Source organism: Haliotis cracherodii, unplaced genomic scaffold, assembly GCF_022045235.1.
Source record: "Haliotis cracherodii isolate W230 unplaced genomic scaffold, xgHalCrac1.p SCAF_4, whole genome shotgun sequence".
In the NCBI taxonomy this organism is placed as follows: Eukaryota; Metazoa; Mollusca; class Gastropoda; order Lepetellida; family Haliotidae; genus Haliotis; species Haliotis cracherodii.
Window position 1 is genome coordinate 18,915,842 of NW_027266297.1, and position 20,908 is coordinate 18,936,749.

Sequence of the window (20,908 nt, forward strand, 5' to 3'; positions counted from 1 at the left end):
AAATACGCCGAACCGTTGCAATGAGTTTGGGGAACATAATCAAACTAACAGATCCACGTGCATACAGGGGAATACGTACGAGGATACTTCCCGTGCATTTCCCCATATTGATTTAATGATTTGTCTCGTGAAAATCATTAAATGTCTGTGACACGAAAATCGTTATGAAAAATATTCATCGGAACATTTGTTGATAAACGTTTAAGGAAGATTTTAGAAAGAAAATGATGTAAAGGGAAGTTCGTGAGTGTAAGAAAAACATCTACCGTGTGGAGTAGCTTTCCATTTCCACATTGTTTGTGTTTCCAAACACCATATCTGGTAAAAATGCCTGATGATCTGATACGGGAAGAAAAAAATAATAACGACGACTCATTCAGTCTATGTCACTACTCATATTGCCACAACACGTAATGTCCACCCGTCACGATCCAGGTTAGAAAATATAGGTCTTCAGCAACCGATGCTTGCCATAAAAGGCGACTATGCTTGTCGTTAGATGCGACAAACGGGGTCGGGTGGTGAGGCTCGCTGCCTTGGTTGATGCATATCATTGTATCCCAATTGCGTGGATCGATGCTCATGATGTCTATCACCGCCGTCATATAGTTAAACAACAAACAAACAACAAACAAACACGTAATGACACTATACGTAATGTCACTACACATAATGTCCCAAAACATAATGTCCCAAAACATAATGTCACTACACATAATGTCAATACACATAACGTCACTACACATAATATTGCTACACATAATGTCACTATACGTAATGTCACTACACATAATGCCGCTACATGTAATTTCACCACACATAATTTCAGTTCACATGTTGCTACACATAATGTCAGTTCACACAATGTCACTACACATGTCGCTACACATAATGTCACTACACATAATGTCAGTTCACATAATGCCAGTTCACATGATGTCACTATACGTATTGTCACTACAAGTAATGTCACAACACTTAATGTCACTATACGTAATGACTCTATTCGTAGTGTCACTACACATATTGTCACTACAAGTAATTTCCAAACACGTAATGTCACTAAAAAAATAAAAAAATATGAACTGTGAAAAAATACATGCCATTTACCGAATGAAGTGTCATGTGGTGTTTCCATTTACTGTATGCAGTGTCACGTGCTTTTGCCATTGACTGTGTGCAAAGTAATGTGGTGTTGACATTTACTGTATGTATTGTAAAGTGATGTTACTTTATGTAGTGTTATGTGGTGTTGCCATTTACTGTATGTAGTGTCATGTGGTGTTGCCATTTACTGTATGTAGTGTTATGTGGTCTTGCCATTCACTGTATGTAGTATTATGTGGTGTTGCCATTTACTGTATGTAGTGTTATGTGGTGTTGCCATTCACTGTATGTAGTGTTATGTGGTGTTGCCATTTACTGTATGTAGTGTCATGTGGTGTTGCCATTTACTGTATGTAGTGTTATGTGGTCTTGCCATTCACTGTATGTAGTGTTATGTGGTGTTGCCATTCACTGTATGTAGTGTTATGTGGTGTTGCCATTCACTGTATGTAGTGTTAAGTGGTGTTGCCATTTACTGTATGTAGTGGTATGTGTTGTTGCCATTTACTGTATGTTTTATGTGTTGTTGCCATCTACAGTATGTAGTGTGATGTGGTGTTGCCATTTACTGTATGTAGTGGTATGTGTTGTTGCACTGTATGTAGTGTTATGTGGTGTTGCCATCTACTGTATGTAGTGTAATGTGGTGTTGCCATCTACAGTATGCAGTGTGATGTGGTGTTGCCATCTACAGTATGCAGTGTGATGTGTTGTTGCCATTCACTGTATACAGTGTCATGTGGTGTTGCCATTTACTGTATGTAGGTTTATGTGGTGTTGCCATCTACTGTATGTAGTGTGATGTGGTGTTGCCATTTACTGTATGTAGTGGTATGTGGTGTTGCACTGTATGTAGTGTTATGTGGTGTTGCCATTTACTGTATGTAGTGGTATGTGGTGTTGCACTGTATGTAGTGTTATGTGGTGTTGCCATTCACTGTATACACTGTTATGTGGTGTTGCCATTTACTGTATGCAGTGTGATGTGGTGTTGCCATCTACTGTATGTAGTGTCATGTGGTGTTGCCATTTACTGTATGTAGTGTTATGTGGTGTTGCCATCTACTGTATGTAGTGTCATGTGGTGTTGCCATTTACTGTATGCAGTGTGATGTGGTGTTGCCATCTACTGTATGTAGTGTCATGTGGTGTTGCCATTTACTGTATGTAGTGTCATGTGGTGTTGCCATCTACTGTATGTAGTGTCATGTGGTGTTGCCATCTACTGTATGTAGTGTCATGTGGTGTTGCCATTTACTGTATGTAGTGTCATGTGGTGTTGCCATTTACTGTATGCAGTGTGATGTGGTGTTGCCATTTACTGTATGTAGTGTGATGTGGTGTTGCCATTCACTGTATACAGTGTTATGTGGTGTTGCCATTTACTGTATGTAGTGTGATGTGGTGTTGCCATTCACTGTATACAGTGTTATGTGGTGTTGCCATTTACTGTATGTAGTGTGATGTGGTGTTGCCATTCACTGTATACAGTGTTATGTGGTGTTGCCATTTACTGTATGCAGTGTGATGTGGTGTTGCCATTTACTGTATGTAGTGTGATGTGGTGTTGCCATTCACTGTATACAGTGTTATGTGGTGTTGCCATTTACTGTATGTAGTGTGATGTGGTGTTGCCATTCACTGTATACAGTGTTATGTGGTGTTGCCATTTACTGTATGCAGTGTGATGTGTTGTTGCCATTTACTGTATGTAGTGTGATGTGGTGATGCCATTTACTTTATGTAGTGTTATGTGGTGTTGCCATTCACTGTATACAGTGTTATGTGGTGTTGCCATTTACTGTATGTAGTGTGATGTGGTGTTGCCATTCACTGTATACACTGTTATGTGGTGTTGCCATTTACTGTATGCAGTGTGATGTGGTCTTGCCATTCACTGTATACAGTGTTATGTGGTGTTGCCATTTACTGTATGTAGAGGTATGTGTTGTTGCCATTTACTGTATACAGTGTTATGTGGTGTTGCCATTTACTGTATGTAGTGTTATGTGGTGTTACCATTTACTGTATGTAGTGTCATGTGGTGTTGCCATTTACTGTATGTATTATGTGTTGTTGCCATTTACTGTATGTAGTGTTATGTGGTGTTGCCATTTACTGTATGTAGTGTGATGTGGTCTTGCCATTCACTGTATACAGTGTTATGTGGTGTTGCCTTTTACTGTATGTAGTGGTATGTGTTGTTGCCATTCACTGTATACAGTGTTATGTGGTGTTGCCATTTACTGTATGTAGTGTTATGTGGTCTTGCCATTTACTGTATGTAGTGTGATGTGGTGTTGCCATTTACTGTATGTAGTGTGATGTGGCGATGCCATTTACTTTATGAAGTGTTATGTGGTGTTGCCATTCACTGTATACAGTGTTATGTGGTGTTGCCATTTACTGTAAGTAGTGTCATGTGGTGTTGCCATTTACTGTAAGTATTATGTGTTGTTGCCATTTACTGTATGTAGTGTGATGTGGTGATGCCATTTACTTTATGTAGTGTGATGTGGTGTTGCCATTCACTGTATACAGTGTTATGTGGTGTTGCCTTTTACTGTATGTAGTGGTATGTGTTGTTGCCATTCAGTGTATACAGTGTTATGTGGAGTTGCCATTTACTGTATGTAGTGTGATGTGGTGTTGCCATTTACTGTATGTAGTGTTATGTGGTCTTGCCATTTACTGTAAGTATTATGTGGTCTTGCCATTTACTGTATGTAGTGTTAAGTGGTGTTGCCATTTACTGTATGTATTATGTGTTGTTGCCATTTACTGTATGTATTATGTGTTGTTGCCATCTACTGTATGTAGTGTTATGTGGTCTTGCCATTTACTGTAAGTATTAAGTGGTGTTGCCATTTACTGTATGTATTATGTGTTGTTGCCATTTACTGTATGTATTATGTGCTGTTGCCATTTACTGTATGTAGTGTTATGTGGTCTTGCCATTTACTGTAAGTATTATGTGGTGTTGCCATTTACTGTATGTAGTGTTATGTGGTCTTGCCATTTACTGTAAGTATTATGTGGTGTTGCCATTTACTGTATGTAGTGTAATGTAGTGTTGCCATCTACTGTATGTATTATGTGGTCTTGCCATTCACTGTATACAGTGTTATGTGGTGTTGCCATTTACTGTATGTAGTGGTATGTGTTGTTGCCATCTACTGTATGTAGTGGTATGTGTTGTTGCCATCTACTGTATGTAGTGGTATGTGTTGTTGCCATTTACTGTACTCAGTGTCATGTAATTGCAACGTTTGTATACGATTTCAACATTTGTGGACATTTACTGCATTTGTGTGTCATTGGATAAATCAATCCAAAGTTACAACTTGTGATTTGGATCCGATTGTCACAAAACTGTTGTTGGAACATATGTGTCCTTCCTGTGGTGACAAGAATCATAAACATTAGTCTCGACACAAGAACAGTGCAACTCTGATTAAAAAGGGTGTTTGTCAGGCTCTTGTTTAAGGAAAATTACTTGGACTGTGACCAGTTTATAAAGCGCGATAACCCTACCTCAAATCTATCCTAACATCCTTGCAAAAACAGTGAATGTAAGATCGGAGGAGCACTTTCACTGAAATCAGCTGTACTATAAGTTTCAGACTGCTTCTATAGCTGGACATAGTGTTGAGACGACACTACTTGCATGTGAGGAAGTCTACATTTAACTGTTGATGGTGGTATGGGAATTCTCATTCGATTAGATATGCGGTATTCGATACTCATTCAGAGGATATAATTATCTTGAATTTTGTCTTTCCATGACCGCCTCCGTGGTCTAGTGGTAGAGCATCCGCCCGGAGAGCGAAAGGTCCGGGGTTCGATCCGGAGCCGCGTCATACCAGAAGACGTTAAAAGATGGTACTTGTTGTTACCCTGTCTGGCGCTCGGCATTAAAGGGCTAAAACAAGGAGTGGTCGGCTCGGAGTCAGTATACTGTGTCTGAGTGGGATATTCCTGTTAAACTGCGGCATGGTATGTCAGTGAGCTACCACTATAAATCGGCATCAGTCCGGACTAGTACAAGCAGCCACACAAACATACACACGTACATGCACATAAGTGCAATAATCATGGACGCGACGTTAAACCCCATTTCACCTCACCTCACCTTGTCTTGACGGCGCATTTAACATTTCCTATTTAAGAGGATACCAGCCTGTTATTTCTGAGGAGTTTTGAATCTAGCTGTCTATATATGACATATGGGGTACCACAGGGATGTGTTTTGGGCCCAGTACAATCCGCGCCTTGCACCAACAACTTGGTAAGCTGACGCTGGAGTGCGCCACATGTACGCGGATGACACACAACCAGCGGACGGTATTATCCTATACCACAAGGTGTCGTAACAGTATTGAGACATGCACAGATCCGATGGGTCTTGGATGGTGGCAAAATAAGGCTGAAACATGACAAAACTGGGGCCATGTTGGTTGAAGAACCTCAGCATGGATCACCAAGTACACGAACTGTGCAGGAAGTGCCATTATCAAGTGCGAAACCTATCTGGCATCTATCAACGAGAGAACCTACAACCGCCTTCGCACGAACCCTCCTACTTCCCCGTCTGGACTACTGTGACACCATGTTGTGTAGCATCGCAACAATCTACTTCAAAACTACAAGGTATACAGAATACTACAGAGCTGTCTGTTACGGTGCAGAAATATGGGGCATCTCATATTGTAAAATTATTGAAGATGTACAGAACAAAATGTGTAAATGGTTTCTAAATACAGGTAAAACAACAAACAATGCAATGGTTTTAGGAGAGTGGGGAAGAGCCCCTCTCCAACTTGTGTATACCACAAGGGCCATCAAGTATTGGTGCAGGCAATTGCGTTTGGACGAGCACAGACTGCCTCGCCAATGTTATTTAATGCTCAAATCACTGGACCATTCTGGTCGCACCACATGGGCTACTCACATTAAGAATATTTTGTTTAAATTAGGTTTTGGATATGTATGGTTAACACAAGATGTTGGCAATGTGAAGGTATTTATTCATCTTTTTAAGCAAAGATTATTTGATAACCTTCAACAATCATGGTGTAGTTCTATCAATAGTATATCTGATCCCTTTTATTATAAACATTTTAAATCCCTGTTGAATGTAGAAAAATATCTTACACTCCCCATACCAGTACATATGAGAATATGTATGACTCGTTTCAGATGTAGCAAGTTTAAACTTGCAATTGACTTGGGGAGATACACAAATGTCCCATACACTGAACGATTATGTAAATATTGTATAGAAAATGGTATATCTTTTATTGAAGATGAATTTCATGTTTTACTTGTATGTGAGCGTTATTCAGCCCTAAGAAATATGTATCTTAAACATTATATCAAGTTTCAAACTGTAACATCTTTTACTGAAATTATTTCATCAGAAAACTTTGATGTTGTATATAACACATGTTTATATCTATATAAAGTCCAACAGCTAAGAGAAACTTAAATCGACTACTTCCTTGGCATGCGTAGTTCATGCAATCAACCATTGTCTGTATTATGGGCCTATGGCCTTCTTACTGAATAAACTGTCTGTCTGTCTGTCTCTCTCTCATAATACATGACCTGCAGTGGTTGTCTGTAGCAGCAAGGATCGAGTTCAAAGTCCTGATTATAGCATTAAGTTGTATGCTGGGCAAGCTATCTTTGTAAACCCATAAGTCAATATCTCCCACCAAGATCACTTAAATCTGATGCTCAGTTTGTATGTTCGGTACAACAAGGATGCCTTAAAAGATTTAGCAATGATCATTCTACTATATACCTGGTGTGTTATGAAATTCAATTCAAAAGCATCTGAAATGGGCTCATATTCTATCCATATCAACTCACCATTGGAGTATATTGCATGCATGGTCATACACTATGTTGTATGCATCGTCACAGGTCATGTTGGAACCTCGTGTGGTCATGAAGATTGAGTTCAGTAGAGTTTCCATGTAAATAGGATAGATACGATGTTGTGTCTTTTCTGAATGCAATTAAAAAGCTTCTTATCTGGTTTTACAGCTGTAGGTGAAAAAATATCCAGTCGCCTAGCAAAATCCCAGCCCTCATCCCTTCTCCTAGAATATCAAAAGGTCGGTACCTAAGTTATTACAATAATTTATTTCTCACATTGCTTCTAAACCAGCCCAGTTAGACTTCAATGCTGAAATATTTTCCAGTACACCTCAGAAATTTCATTTCGGTTTTTACTGACAAATTGGGTTGACATCCTGAAATTTGATAGCCATCTAGAATTTTCAAATGGCCAACACCAGATGAATAGTCCTATTAAAGCTAAAGCTTATATCCTCATTTAAAGTATTTCTCAAAATGCGGGCTAATCTACACCACTAGCAGGTGAAGCCGATGTGGGGAAACACCTTCAACATGTACACCATGGTCCTGACTGCTGCTAGATGGTAGTGTGGCCAGGGACAGTCAGTGTGTCAGTTCGCTATGAGAGCTAGCAAGTCCAAGTGTGCCAAGTAGTGGAGACTGGCCACTTGAGAGATTGATGTCTACCGATCAGGTGTTTTTCGCCCAGTTCATTCTATTTGGGCAGAAACTCCAACCTGTGGCTTCTCCCTGTCATAGCGACTTCATAGACCATGGGGCCACATGCATAAGGCTTTAGGGTCTAAGAAACCTTATTCAAAATCTAACTTTGATCAAGCTTGTGGACAATCAAGTGGATAATGACAAACTCACATGATTTATTTATTAAAACTGGACTATTTGTAGATATTCCAAATACATGAAGCGACAAAACCCTTTCCATATCCAATAGAAATATCTGCATCAAGGAGATTCTATTGTACATTTGCGACTATATCATGAGCATGTGTTTATGAATCACTATCAAATATTAATGATACTAGGTGTTCGCGAAAAGGTGAGCGTATCCTGCCCCACCTGTGGCACCCATCACACACACATGCAAAGGCAAGTCATTTGTTCACCTGAAAAAAACATGGGAACATATGGTACAAGTGAAAATAGGGAATTGCAACGGACATCATTTTTGTCACCGATGCGTCAAATTTGGAAGTGTCCTCCACATGTCTACCATAAAACTTTTTGAAAGCTTTAACGAGGCCGAGTTGTATGACGCTCTTTAGAATCTGGGTAGAAAGAACAGGCTCATTTGTATCTCAAAAGTTGCGAAAAATGTAAAAACCAAAGGCTGGAGCTGCTTGAATATTGCTCGACATGAAGGGAAAGTTAACAACTGGAAAGTCCTTCCTCTTGTCATAGTCTTGTGGAGAGTGTTTTACCACTCTGAATCTGTATGCATAGATCTAAATATGAAACAGATCAGGCGGTCTCACTGGTCTCCTATATTTCTAGTTCAGGTGGGTAAATCAGTGGAAGGGAATTGGCGATTTGATTGTAATTGGAATTGAACGAAATAAGAAAACCAAATTTGCCAAATATGAAGGCTAAATAATAGACGAGTACCGTTTTCTTCTTGAAGTCAAAATATATGCACCGGATCACCATTATGCTGATCCAAATTCTATCAAATTTACATCCTGCTGACAAGTGCTGATAGTATATACTCTTTACTGATAGGTAAGGTGAAATGGGCTCCAACGTCGCGTCCAAGATTATTGCACTTATATAGCGACGTGCATGTACGTGTGTGTATGTGGCTGCTTGTACTAGTCCGGACTGATGCCGATTTATAGTGCTAGCTGACTGACATACCATGCCGCAGTTTAACACCAATACCCCAGACACAGTATACTGACTCCCAGCCGACCAGTCCTTGTTTTAGCCCCCTAATGCCGAGCGCCAGACAGGGTAACAAGAAGTACCATCTTTTAACGTCTTTTGGTATGACGCGGCCGGGGATCGAACCTCGGACATTCCGATCTCCGGGCGGACGCTCTACCACAAGACCACGGAGGCGGTCTCTTTACTGATAAAGTGTAATCCCAAATAAGAACATTTGTTACGAATAAAGACACAAATCAGGCAGGACACACAGAACTCATTAACTGGACAGTCGTTCAACACTGTATTTCCGATTACACCTGTGCCTTATTTCATCAATGAGAACAGCCATTACCTGTTCTTTAACGAATACCATTGCATTGTCTGTGTTGTATGTAGTGTGTTCAGGACATTGAATGTCAATCCTGTATTTTGTACTCCAATAGAAAAGAATGGGCATATTACTACGGTAATCAAATACAACACCAACAGTCATGCTAATAAATATACAAGTTTAATGGCAATCAGTTATTTCATGAATAATGACATAATATTCAAAAGCACCTGTCACAGCAAGAAAGACACAGAGAGTTGAGCTGGGATGAGAATCAGATAAACTTGTTAACACAAGTAGGGGGACCTGGAGGGTGGATGAACAGCATCTGGAAGTACATCTTCATGGCATGGCTGAAACTATTGCCATGTGGATGCAAGTCTTGGACATTTTTTATTATTTTAGTTATCCAGCTGTGCCAGCTTGACATGGGAGGAATCGTGAAGTGATTCAGGTTGAAGACGTTTCCTTCAGTGAATCCATGAACACATTTGCGGTGCTGACACCCATGCCCGAGTTAAACAGTATTTCAGTTTTATCATGGCGTGTCAGATTGACGTAGGAGGAGCCCACAAGCACAAGTATGGTGCTGAACAACCTAGAAACATCAGGGGAAATCTGGAATTTGAACCAACGATCAAAGGATTCTGGGAAGCCTAAGGAACCCAACTTTGCACAGGAACAGGCTATCTATGCGTAGAGCATTCTAACAGCAGGCAGGAACACTTCAACTGTGACACAGCTTTAGACAACTGGGCCATCTGTGCCCGAACTAGAGATGTAGAGGTTGCGAAGATAACTGGAGAAAACAACTAGGGAAACTTGCTGCATGTGAGAAAACAGATGCTTACTTTATACAGTGCAATATAAATAACTTGACCCTTAATAGTTTGATCGATTGATAATATATAATGATAACACGCTGCAGAGAAATACTTCAAATGTTAAAATAGACTTTGCAAAACAGACGATTGGGAAATACTCCCTCTGACATCTGGATCTGGATGTCATCCCGTGTGTCCACTTCCCAGACGGATCTATCATATAGGTGAGTGAGTGAGTTGGGTTTAACTGTGCTTTGAGTCGCATATCAGTAATATAATGCGTTGGCAGCTGGAGGAAACCTAGTCTAAGATTTTGATATAGTGCTGAAAAACTAAGGATCGCATTCAGGTGCAAATCCGGGATTTGAACCCATGATAACAGGATACAAAGCATGCCCAGGGGAGGCAACTCTGCCCATCATACAGCCACATGGAAATAAGGACATGTTTCTTTCAATATAATTCTATTCTATTCATTTGTTGTAAACATACCTCACAAAGATGCTCTTTTCAAGAATGCCAACAGACTGATTGGTTTTCCTGTATATGTCCCTATATAAAGTATACATTTGCTCAATGTAATTAAAAGCTTAGATTAATTGAAATACTCAGAACAGTTAAAACAGATCAGTTGACATCCATGAAAAACTATGACACATACAGGTATCTTATTGAATACCATAATACAACAAAGAATTAATGTTCATGTGTAAAATATATACCACAATAAGCTTTAATATGGTACTGCAAGCACAAAGTCTGTGGATATGGGTAACTTTTGATTGAAAAGAATGTAAGTTCTGTATTCTGCTTGTGAAGTAACTCAGCCATGGACATTCATACCTGCTCATATAGAACCTAAAACATGCACTTCTGTGAGGCATTTTAAATGTTACAAGAAACAATATTTCTGACTGAAAAGCAAGGTAATTGAGGTTTAATGATGCAGGCAGTAATACAATAGATATATCACGGCCATGCTTAGTCTCTGAAGCTCATCCAGGCAAACGAAAGTCAATAATGTGAGCATGGATCAGGTGTGAGTGAGTTGGTCTCCAACGACGGTCACCCTCTAGGAACTATTTATGCACAGCTGTCATCATGAACACCCAATCTCCACTTTAGTCAATCATAAACTGTGTGTTGTATTAGTGCAATAAAGTTGGTGAGAGAGGGTGTTTGGTCCATGGCAGTAGTACGGTGCCATTCTATTGCAACCTTGCTATGATCTAGATTCATATGTCTAAATCCTACTTCCCTGAGCCATCTTAACACTTTCCACAAGAACTGTCTTTTGTGATATGCTTAGGGTACAACAGATCTAGAATGGGTGTCCATTTGAAGTCTTCTGACAGTTACAGCGCTGCACAGAGCAATAAATATTGGTTAAGAGAGTCCATATCCTAGCGTAATATTTTCATGGCCCTAAAAAAGCTCAGACCTTGAAAAATGGTCATAAAAACACACATCACTTTTGCTGTTTTAACAAAAGAGATGGCACACCGGGTATCTCTTCAAAACAAAGCAGTATGCACTTTCAAAAACATTCACAAAACTCTTCAACTTTGACCTAGCGTCGGTCCTTGACCTTCAGGAGGTGGCGCTGAGGGGACGGTCCTCTGCGACCTGGCCTGGACAACTTGTCTGTATATTATAGTAATATATATTGCGAGGAGCAGAATAATGAACAGATCGTCCAGGAATCCCAGCAATCCGAACACAGCTTCCGGAATGATGTCTAACGGGGAGATGAAGTATAACAAGGCTGCAAAGAAACACACTATCACACGCAGTCGGAACATCCAAATGAGCCCTCCCACTGAGAAGAACTCTGTATATGCATGTCGCAGTAGGACAGGCAGGTCTCGGATATAGTCGGTGATCTGAAAATGACATTGAATATGCATGAGAAATTTGCTGTTACTTAAAATTTCTCAAAAATTTTCTCAAAAATTTCAAAATGAACATGCAAAAATGGTGGAATTTTGTTTACAATATGGCTGGTGCAGCACTTTTCTTATTGTGATTGGAATTCTGTGAGCATGTTTTAGAGTGAGTGAGTATGGTTTTACACTGCGTTTAGCAATATTCCAGCAATATCACAGCAGGGTACACAAGAAATAGCTTCACACATTTTATCGATGTGGGGAAGCGAACTCAGATTTCAGATGTGACAACTGAACGCTGTAACTACTACACTACCTAGTGACAATTCATGTTAACTTTCACCATCCAAGTCCAGTGGTTTCAGAAGAAATGTAAATAATATAAATAGTTCCAAAGGATGCAAAATGGATAATATATGATGATTGGCTGACATGACCGGCTGGGTATACTCATTCATCACTCCTTTCTCCCTGCCCTTAAACACCAAGCTTATCCCTTTCTTCATCCTTATAGAACAGCTTAAACATGGGATACCCTCAACCAAGACTGTCAAACAATATATCACTGATAAGTACAATTTTGAGATAAATTACATATTAGTTTACGGTTAATGTTTATTTTCCTGGAACGTACTGGCCTGGGTTCCCCTGAGAATCGCCTGTTGTAGTTGCTAATCTGGTCTAAAATAACTCTTCGTTCTGCACTGTCCTCGATGTTTTCCCCCTCAGTGAAGTTACGCAGGAGGAGAGTGATCTGCAAGCCAGAACAAACTATCACAATCGGCCCACAAGGAGAGAAACTAGAATATGCAGGAACACAAATCATATTTGACAAACAGTGGACATGTTTGACACTTGCAACCACACAACAGTGAGTGAGTGAGTGAGTGAGTGAGTGAGTGAGTGAGTGTGGTTTTATGTCGCTTTTAGCAATATTTCAGCAATATTCCAGCAATATCACGGTGGGGGGACACCAGAAATGGGCTTCACACATTGTACCCATGTCGGGAATAGAACCCAGGTCTTCGGCATGACGAGTGAACGCTTTAACCACTACACCACCCAACCACCCCTACTGACAGAGTGAGTGAGTGAGTTTGATTTTACGCCCCTGATAGCAATATTCCAGCAATATCACGGCGGGGGGACACCAGAAATGGGCTTCACACATTGTACCCATGTTGGGAAAAGAACCCAGGTCTTCGGCATGACGAGTGAACGCTTTAACCACTAGGCCACCCAACCACCCCTAATGACAGAGTGAGTGAGTGAGTTTGACTTTACGCCACTTTTAGCAATATTCCAGCAATATCACGGCGGGGGACACCAGAAATGGGCTTCACACATTGTACCCATGTCGGGAATAGAACCCAGGTCTTCGGCATGACGAGTGAACGCTTTAACCACTAGGCCACTCGACCGCCCCTACTGACAGAGAGAACTATTATATGTCACTAGTTGTACAGTAACAACATATTATATACATTAATGTATACACATGTTGTCCTACAGACATCAGCAATGCACACTCTTACACTCTATCCACGTACGAATGTCCCATCCACACATATCCTCCCGAACATACACCCATAACATCCACTCACCCATCTATCCATCCAATCCATACCATTCCAATGCATTCATCCATCCCAACCCATCTCACCCACACACATTATTAATATGCAGCCATGTGTACATAAAGAGTAGAGATGTAATATCTCAAAGTGTTCATGTCTAAAACACAAACGGGTGAGTCAGTGAGTTGGGGTTAACACCGCTTTTAACAGTATTCCAGTCATATCACGGAAAACACAAACGATGTAATATGTGACATTCATAGTAATTCTTAGCTTTGTCATTTACATTCTGGAGCATGCAAGTGAGGGTGGATTGATGATGTCCAATGAACAAAGACAATTTGAAACAGTTGGTGTGCAGTGCTCAACATTAACACTGGTCCGCTAGTCCGTGTCTAGTAAATTTTCTTGAGGGCCAGTAAAATTATATAAATGGTGGTCTGGTGGTCTAGTGTTATTTGAGGGACAAACAAAATAATTTAACTTTGTACGACTTTTGAAATCAGCGACAAGTCTAAACTCTAAGTACCAATGTGTCTCGTAGAGATCCAACAGGACCAGTAGATTCTTTTGGTGCTGGTCCTTTGGACCACTGACAAATTTTAGTAAGTGTAAAGCAGTGGTTTATACGTACCTGTTGTCTGCACACAGGGCAGCGGACAGCCCCCAGCCACTGACCATGCTGCCAGTAGGTGATCACACAGTGGCCTGTAATACATGCATCATTATCATCATATTCACACATTTAAATCCACTCTACAAGCTTATCATAATGAGGATGATTATCACTGTTTTACATGATTGGGACATATCTGTTCTAAAAAAAAGTTGAAATATTGTTTGAATTATGCAATTTGTTAAAGTCAGCACCTACAATTACTTTATCATACTAAACTAGATTCTGATCATAGTCACATCCTGATATGGAATGAAATATTTGCTATCACAAACCCATTTGTACTTGCTGAAGAGTGATATCATATCTTACTGTTTATGTGAACATTAATTGTTGTTCAAACATAATCAAGCGTGTCATATATAATATAGATCACTGTATTATAATCTGGTCATCCAACTATTCTCCCTACCTGGTACCCGTACACTGCTTGATGAATGTCGGTAGGTCAGATCATAGTCATTGCTACACCTACAAGACTTTGTTTCCAGGGAAGCATACTGAATTTCCAAAAAGTTGGTGCACACTACACCCAAGTCTTGAAGTGAACAAAAACACACAAAGAGCTTGACATGTTAAGTGTCTGAAACGAGGGCAGTGCAGACCCCTGTGCACCGGCCTCTGGTTAGCCAAATATTTTTATATTTGTGGCTCATTTTTCTAGAATTCTATAATAAACTTCACATAAAAACGTACCACAGAAAACATGGCCACAATTTGTTTCTATTGCAAAAGCAGCATCAGCCAAACATATCGGACATGTGAGTTGGCCGTTATTGTCCCGTCTGGCTCTCGATGGTCTGTCTGTGGTGCCCGCCTCGTTGCGAAGACGTGTTCGTGTTGATTCTACATTGGCTGCACTCTCCGGGTGAATGGTCTGATTCCGATTTTGCTGCCTGAAATTTGAGTGATAAAACTTTACAGCAACAGCAATCAGCTTCCATGTACATGACAAATCTATGACATCATCCTATTGTTTCCACACCTACTTCAGAAGATTCAGACCCCCTTTGTTGTCTGGATAGAGTCTGCTCGGAGAGCGGAGGGTCAGGGTTCGTACTTGGTGGTACTTCTTGTTACCTTGCCTGGCGCTTGTCAGTAGGGTGAAAAAAAAACAAGGACTGGTTGGCTTGGAGACAGTACAGTGTGTCTGAGTGGGGTATCCATGTTAAATTGTCCCCCCTCCCTCCAACAAACACCAATGCGTCACTACTAGTGCAATAATATGTGCATTGTTCAACCCCAATTCACCTCACCTTAGAAGATTCAAAGACTATACTCTAATTTCACTGCAATAACTTTTGAACACTTAAACCTTCCAAAATTGATCTTGGGCATTTACATAAAGATGGGCTGTGTCTTGATGTTTGTGTTAACAATCACGTAAACAGTCTGTGAAGTTATCATTGATGACTTTTTTATTTATAAGTATTGACTTCAATATGGTTTCGCATTTATGGTCTTTTTAACCTGAAGACTGGTGGGCACACTTTGCACATTTACACAGTGGACTTCGGGATTTTACATTTGTACATCCATACATGCAAAAACTAGAAGTGAAGTCTTAAATAACATGAATTTAGAAATTTGTAATTCCAGTTTGAATTTCTTTACTGACAATTGCTGCAGGCTTTGGGCAAAATAGCAGCCTCTGAGCAGGTCTAGGTATGAATACACAATGCCATTTAGAAAGTGGTCAAATGTAACAAATGTTATATTTGGGATAACACTTTCTAGATTCTCGTACTTTTTGGGGGTTGAGTCACGTCCGGGATTCGAACCCACACTTGCCAGAGTGAGGCACCTAATTGCCAGCTCACAAAGTCAGCAATCTAACCCACTCAGCCACCGAGGCTTCCACAAAAATGAAAGTCTGACAATTGGTAGTCTAGATCATGTACTTTGAGTACCCCTCTGACAAGTGTAAATTGGAACGGCTCCCATGGCCGAAAGCTATGAATACACAATGCCATTTAGAAAGTGGTCAAATGTAACAAATGTTTTATTTGGGATAACACTTTCTTAGTAAAGTACAGATTCTCGTCTAGGTAAATCCCTGCAAAATAATATTTTGATCATACTTAAAAAGTAAAACTGCTAAATAAACATGATTTAAGTCTCATAATATGATTATAACTTTCAGTCTCTGTCTGAAGACGTTTCATTTCGACAAAATGATCAAAGCACTGTTGCGCTGACAACCTATTTTGGAAGTACTGCGATCATTTCACCATGAACTGACACTGATAACTGCTGCATGTAAAACTGCAATTAAATCTGTGATAAGGGCAGACAGCCATGTACTTCTATGATGGATAAGTTTATCATGAAGTAAAATCAAATCTATCCACACACTATGAACATTCCAAATTATGATTTGATCAGAACCATCAAGATCCGGAGTAGAATAGGTCTTCAGCGACTATTCTTGTCATAAGACACGACTAACGGGATCGGGTGGTCAGGCTCGCTGACTTGGTTGATGCATGTCATCGTATCCCAACTGCTTGGATCAATGCTCATGATGTCAATCACAGTATTGTCTGGTCCAGAATTGATTATTTACAGATCGCCGTTGTATAGCTGGAATATTGCTGAGTGTGGTGTTAAAGAACATACAAACAAACAAACAAAAAACAAACAAACAAACATGATAAGATCAACCAAATCTGGGTTGGTTTTACTTAGCTAACGGGTTCACAGTGAGATTGATTGTCAATAGAAATAACTTGGCTATGAAGTCACACTTCTCTGTAGACAGGAAAAACACATGCCCACCAGCAAAATGTTGAACTGACAATTACCAAAAATATTGACCTTGATATACACAGAGTGTGTGTGTTTGTTGTCTAACAGCTCACTCAGCCCTATTCCAGCTGTATGGCTACGGCCTGTAAATAATTCAGTCCGGACCAGACGATATTGGGAGCAACAATCCAAGCTGTCGAGGAAATTTGATACTTCATCAACCAAGTCAATGAGCCTGACCACATGATCCATTTAGTCGTTGCCTCTTACGACAGTATAGGTTGCTATGGACCTATTCTAAACCAATATCCCCATGGGAACTTCAAATATGCACAAAACACAAGATAGAATAACAAATCTTTGACAAGTGTTACCAAACAGTCTGTTTGTCATAAACTTGGGACATAAAAAATATACTCGTAAATATTTAATTTGACTGCAAACTCTTCCATCTGACATCATAGCAACAAAATATGAGAAATTTCAGTGACACTCTACTATGTACTATTACTGATAATGAAATAGCAGAATACATTTGAACATTTTGAAAGTGTTGTCCATTTGCAATCATATCGGAAATATTTCCATGTTAGGTCCCCAGCAACCTAGGCATGTCACACAAGGCGACAAAATGGATCAGGTAGTCTGACTCAGTGACTTGGCTGGTTGCATGGTGTTAAACAACAAACATACAATCAAATTGGCACATAAAAACTACTGAGTGCAAATTGGTGATTCTCAGCAGAGACCATATAATAGATAAACAACATTTTCAAACTGAGAACACATTACCAGTTATCTTCTCTGCTGACATTTTATAATGTTTTAAATGGGTCAGTCTTCAGGTGAGACTTTTAATGCATGTGAGATGCTGTAATGTGATCAAGGAATATAACAATGTATATCATTTATTCATTTATGAACTCTCCTGACTGTGAATGGAAAACATGTTTGTAATCAAATAGGCCATGAAACAAATCATATCAAACCTGAAAGAAACACCTAGAACACAACTGCCAAGAATACAATGTTAGACCAACAAAAGATTAATAACAAATCTGTTACTACTTACTGGTATCAACCAATTGACATTTGGATATAATCAGAGATTAACATATATGGATGTAATCTAAACTAAATGCAGATACATCAATTCAGAATTGTGAGAAATCACGTATAAAGGCTAAATGTAACAGATAGGCCTATATCTCCACCATACACTGACCCATGAACACATGATACGTGACTGAATATAAATTATAGTTTCTTTTGACCTTTGATTTCACTTGTAACACCTACTGAATCATTAATGTGTACAAGATATATCCATACCTACCATGTCAGTCAAGAAAACAGATACTGTACATGACATTACCTTTTTAACACAAATACTATCATTGGTACCAATATTCCCAGGAATGCTCCAAGACCATAGACAACTTCATTTCCTATTCCCTCTATTATATTCGCCTTTCTAAGATAGGATGCCATTTCTTGGACAGGTTTGTTGACAAATCATAGGCATCTACTAAAATCTTCAAATGTGCGTCAAATGTTCTCATTTAGCGCCTGCATGTCTAGTATCACATTCTCAACGTGTCCTTCTTGAGAGACAGCTAAATATAGACACGGAAGTATAGGTCACGTGATTTGAGTTGCCATCATCTTGCCAGAGCAGAGATTGCCCACGCGTAAATGATTCGAAATGTCACTATGTCTGTTTGTCCATTAAATATTGCAAATGGTTGCAGTACCTATCTCAACAGACCACATTTACTCGAATTAATGTAAACAAATCTCAAGTGGTAAACGTCATAGACTGGGCTCCTGTCTACCAAAACGAGTAAGAGCGGTCAGATTGCGGTGCGTATCAACATTAGAACCAGTTTATAAACGTCAAAGGGCTGAAAATATGTAGTACTTCTTTACAACTATTTTTATGAAAGATGAAAAGTAAAGCAGAAGGAAATCTCGACAGATAAATATAGTGTTGTGGAATGTGTCTAGCCACGTTGAATGAGTGTCGACAAACACACCTTTGGTAGGGGAAATCAGTGTCGACAGTTACGGAATATCCCAGTTCAGTGAACTCATGCCGACACTTAGTGAACCGATAATGACAATCAAAACACACTAAATAGCGAACACTTATTGTTTTGGAAAGTGATAGCCAATGTTACATATATAGAGGAACAACACAAATCTATTTGATAAGTCATGAAGCACTTACATTTATTATATTTTTTTTCTGATCTTTCGTTAAATTGTTATTTTGAAGTGTATCACTGATGATCATAAATTCATTTCTTATCATACATTTCAGAACTAATGTATATGATAATTTGTCTGTTTACATGACACCACTGTCAATCACTGGATACTCTGATTATTGATTATTTACAGACCGCTGTCATATAGCTGGAAAATATGTCTGAGTGTGGCGATAAACACACAAACAAACAAACGTGACAGCAATAACACATCTCTTCACGATTACAACTTACTGCAGTACTTATAACATCTAACCTAGATGCACTTGTTCAGACAACGTATGTTCAATATCTGACACTGCCTGGTTCAAAGTTCGTCTTTCAGTGAACTTACGACTGCATGGGTATTGGGGTGAGTAAACTGGGCAACATTGGTAATCTTGTGAGGAAATCTTCCCAAGACAGGTTCTTGGTGCGGTGGTTGTCGTTCCCTAAATGGTTCCACGTCACCTTGTCCCAGATCAACTCTGTCCAGGTAGTGGTCACATGGTCCACCAGCCAGCAATAGTGTGTCATACAGAGCTCCTGATAAATACAAAAACTAAACCCAATTAATGGTGAATGCGCATAAGAGATTCTTTAAACCTACCCAATGTAGCTTCTTCAGCTAAAGAACACGTACGTATATATATCTTTACAGATCTGTTCTTACTGGCTGAATGCATGCATCACGTGTACATGAACTCTACTGCAGTGAACGCACTGAATGCGACATCTCGCTTACTTATTACTTACTACAAGTATCACTGTTATGAGATTAAGGTCTTGACTCACTTGGAGCAGAACACGAACATAAAGTAATTAAAAGTTACCTGAAACAACAGAATATTAGAATTATTTATAAAAACAAACAAACAAACTACTAATCGGTTTACAAAACACAATAAAATGGACCCATGAGAGTATATACCATCTTCCCGAGGCAAGAGAGTTAACAGACTTTAAAATCAGTTAACTCTCTTGCCTCTGGAAGACTACCCGAAGAAGACTATCAATAAGCAATGTGAATAATAACATGAGTAAATACTCAATGGCTAAAATAATTATCTGGAACCCATCATATTATCTAGCCCTTGTCCCAGAGACATAAACCAAAAATTAGCTTCTGCGTCATCAACATTACTGTTTAATATATATATGAGTTATTATACTTATAGAAAGTGTTAATGATCACATAGTCCAAATATGAAATCATAATAACATAAAGTATCATGCATTGAACATTGTCTTTTTGTTGTACAAAAAAATGGAGATCAACTATGAGTTGCAGGTCAGAACGACATCACAAGGATTATAAGGAAAGCGTATTCCGCGAAAACTCGGATGTTTTCAAGCTGACGATCTTTTAGTATTTTCAAACATTTTCATTGCCATTTCATGTAATATTTTCCAACTGTTCCTTCATTGCTAGTTTGGTTCAGACTTAATAAGTACTTTCAGATGTTTTCGCAATGCGGTCGGACAGACCATTGCCGAATCAATGAGAACAAAATGAAGATGGAGATATGATAAGTATTGTGACTAACATATATCAAACGTAACATTGTCAAAACAGAATATGGATACACCAATTCAAGTGTAGGTTTTGCCCTGTGTCGATGCATAAATACATATATATTCGAAAGCAACTACATTTAGTCATTCTCAACAGACGATTTACTGAGAGCACGTGAATATATAAGTAGTTGTTACAGTAGTTGTTTAACCGGAAGCAGATTGCGAGTTGCGACCCCTGTTAAC

General features: G+C 39.3%; 1 protein-coding gene across 1 annotated transcript; it reads right to left on the bottom strand.

Annotated features, from left to right (window-relative positions):
- Positions 1 to 9,377: 9,377 nt before the first annotated feature.
- On the bottom strand, positions 9,378 to 18,665 carry LOC139478578 (E3 ubiquitin-protein ligase RNF170-like). Its single transcript, XM_071261117.1, has 5 exons — positions 18,274 to 18,665; positions 14,847 to 15,046; positions 14,109 to 14,182; positions 12,532 to 12,651; positions 9,378 to 11,894 (listed from the first exon to the last, which is right to left on the bottom strand). The coding sequence occupies exons 1-5, from the start codon at positions 18,387 to 18,389 to the stop codon at positions 11,571 to 11,573; spliced, it is 834 nt and encodes a 277-aa protein (XP_071117218.1). The 5' UTR covers positions 18,390 to 18,665; the 3' UTR covers positions 9,378 to 11,570.
- Between the last annotated feature and the right edge of the window lie 2,243 nt (positions 18,666 to 20,908).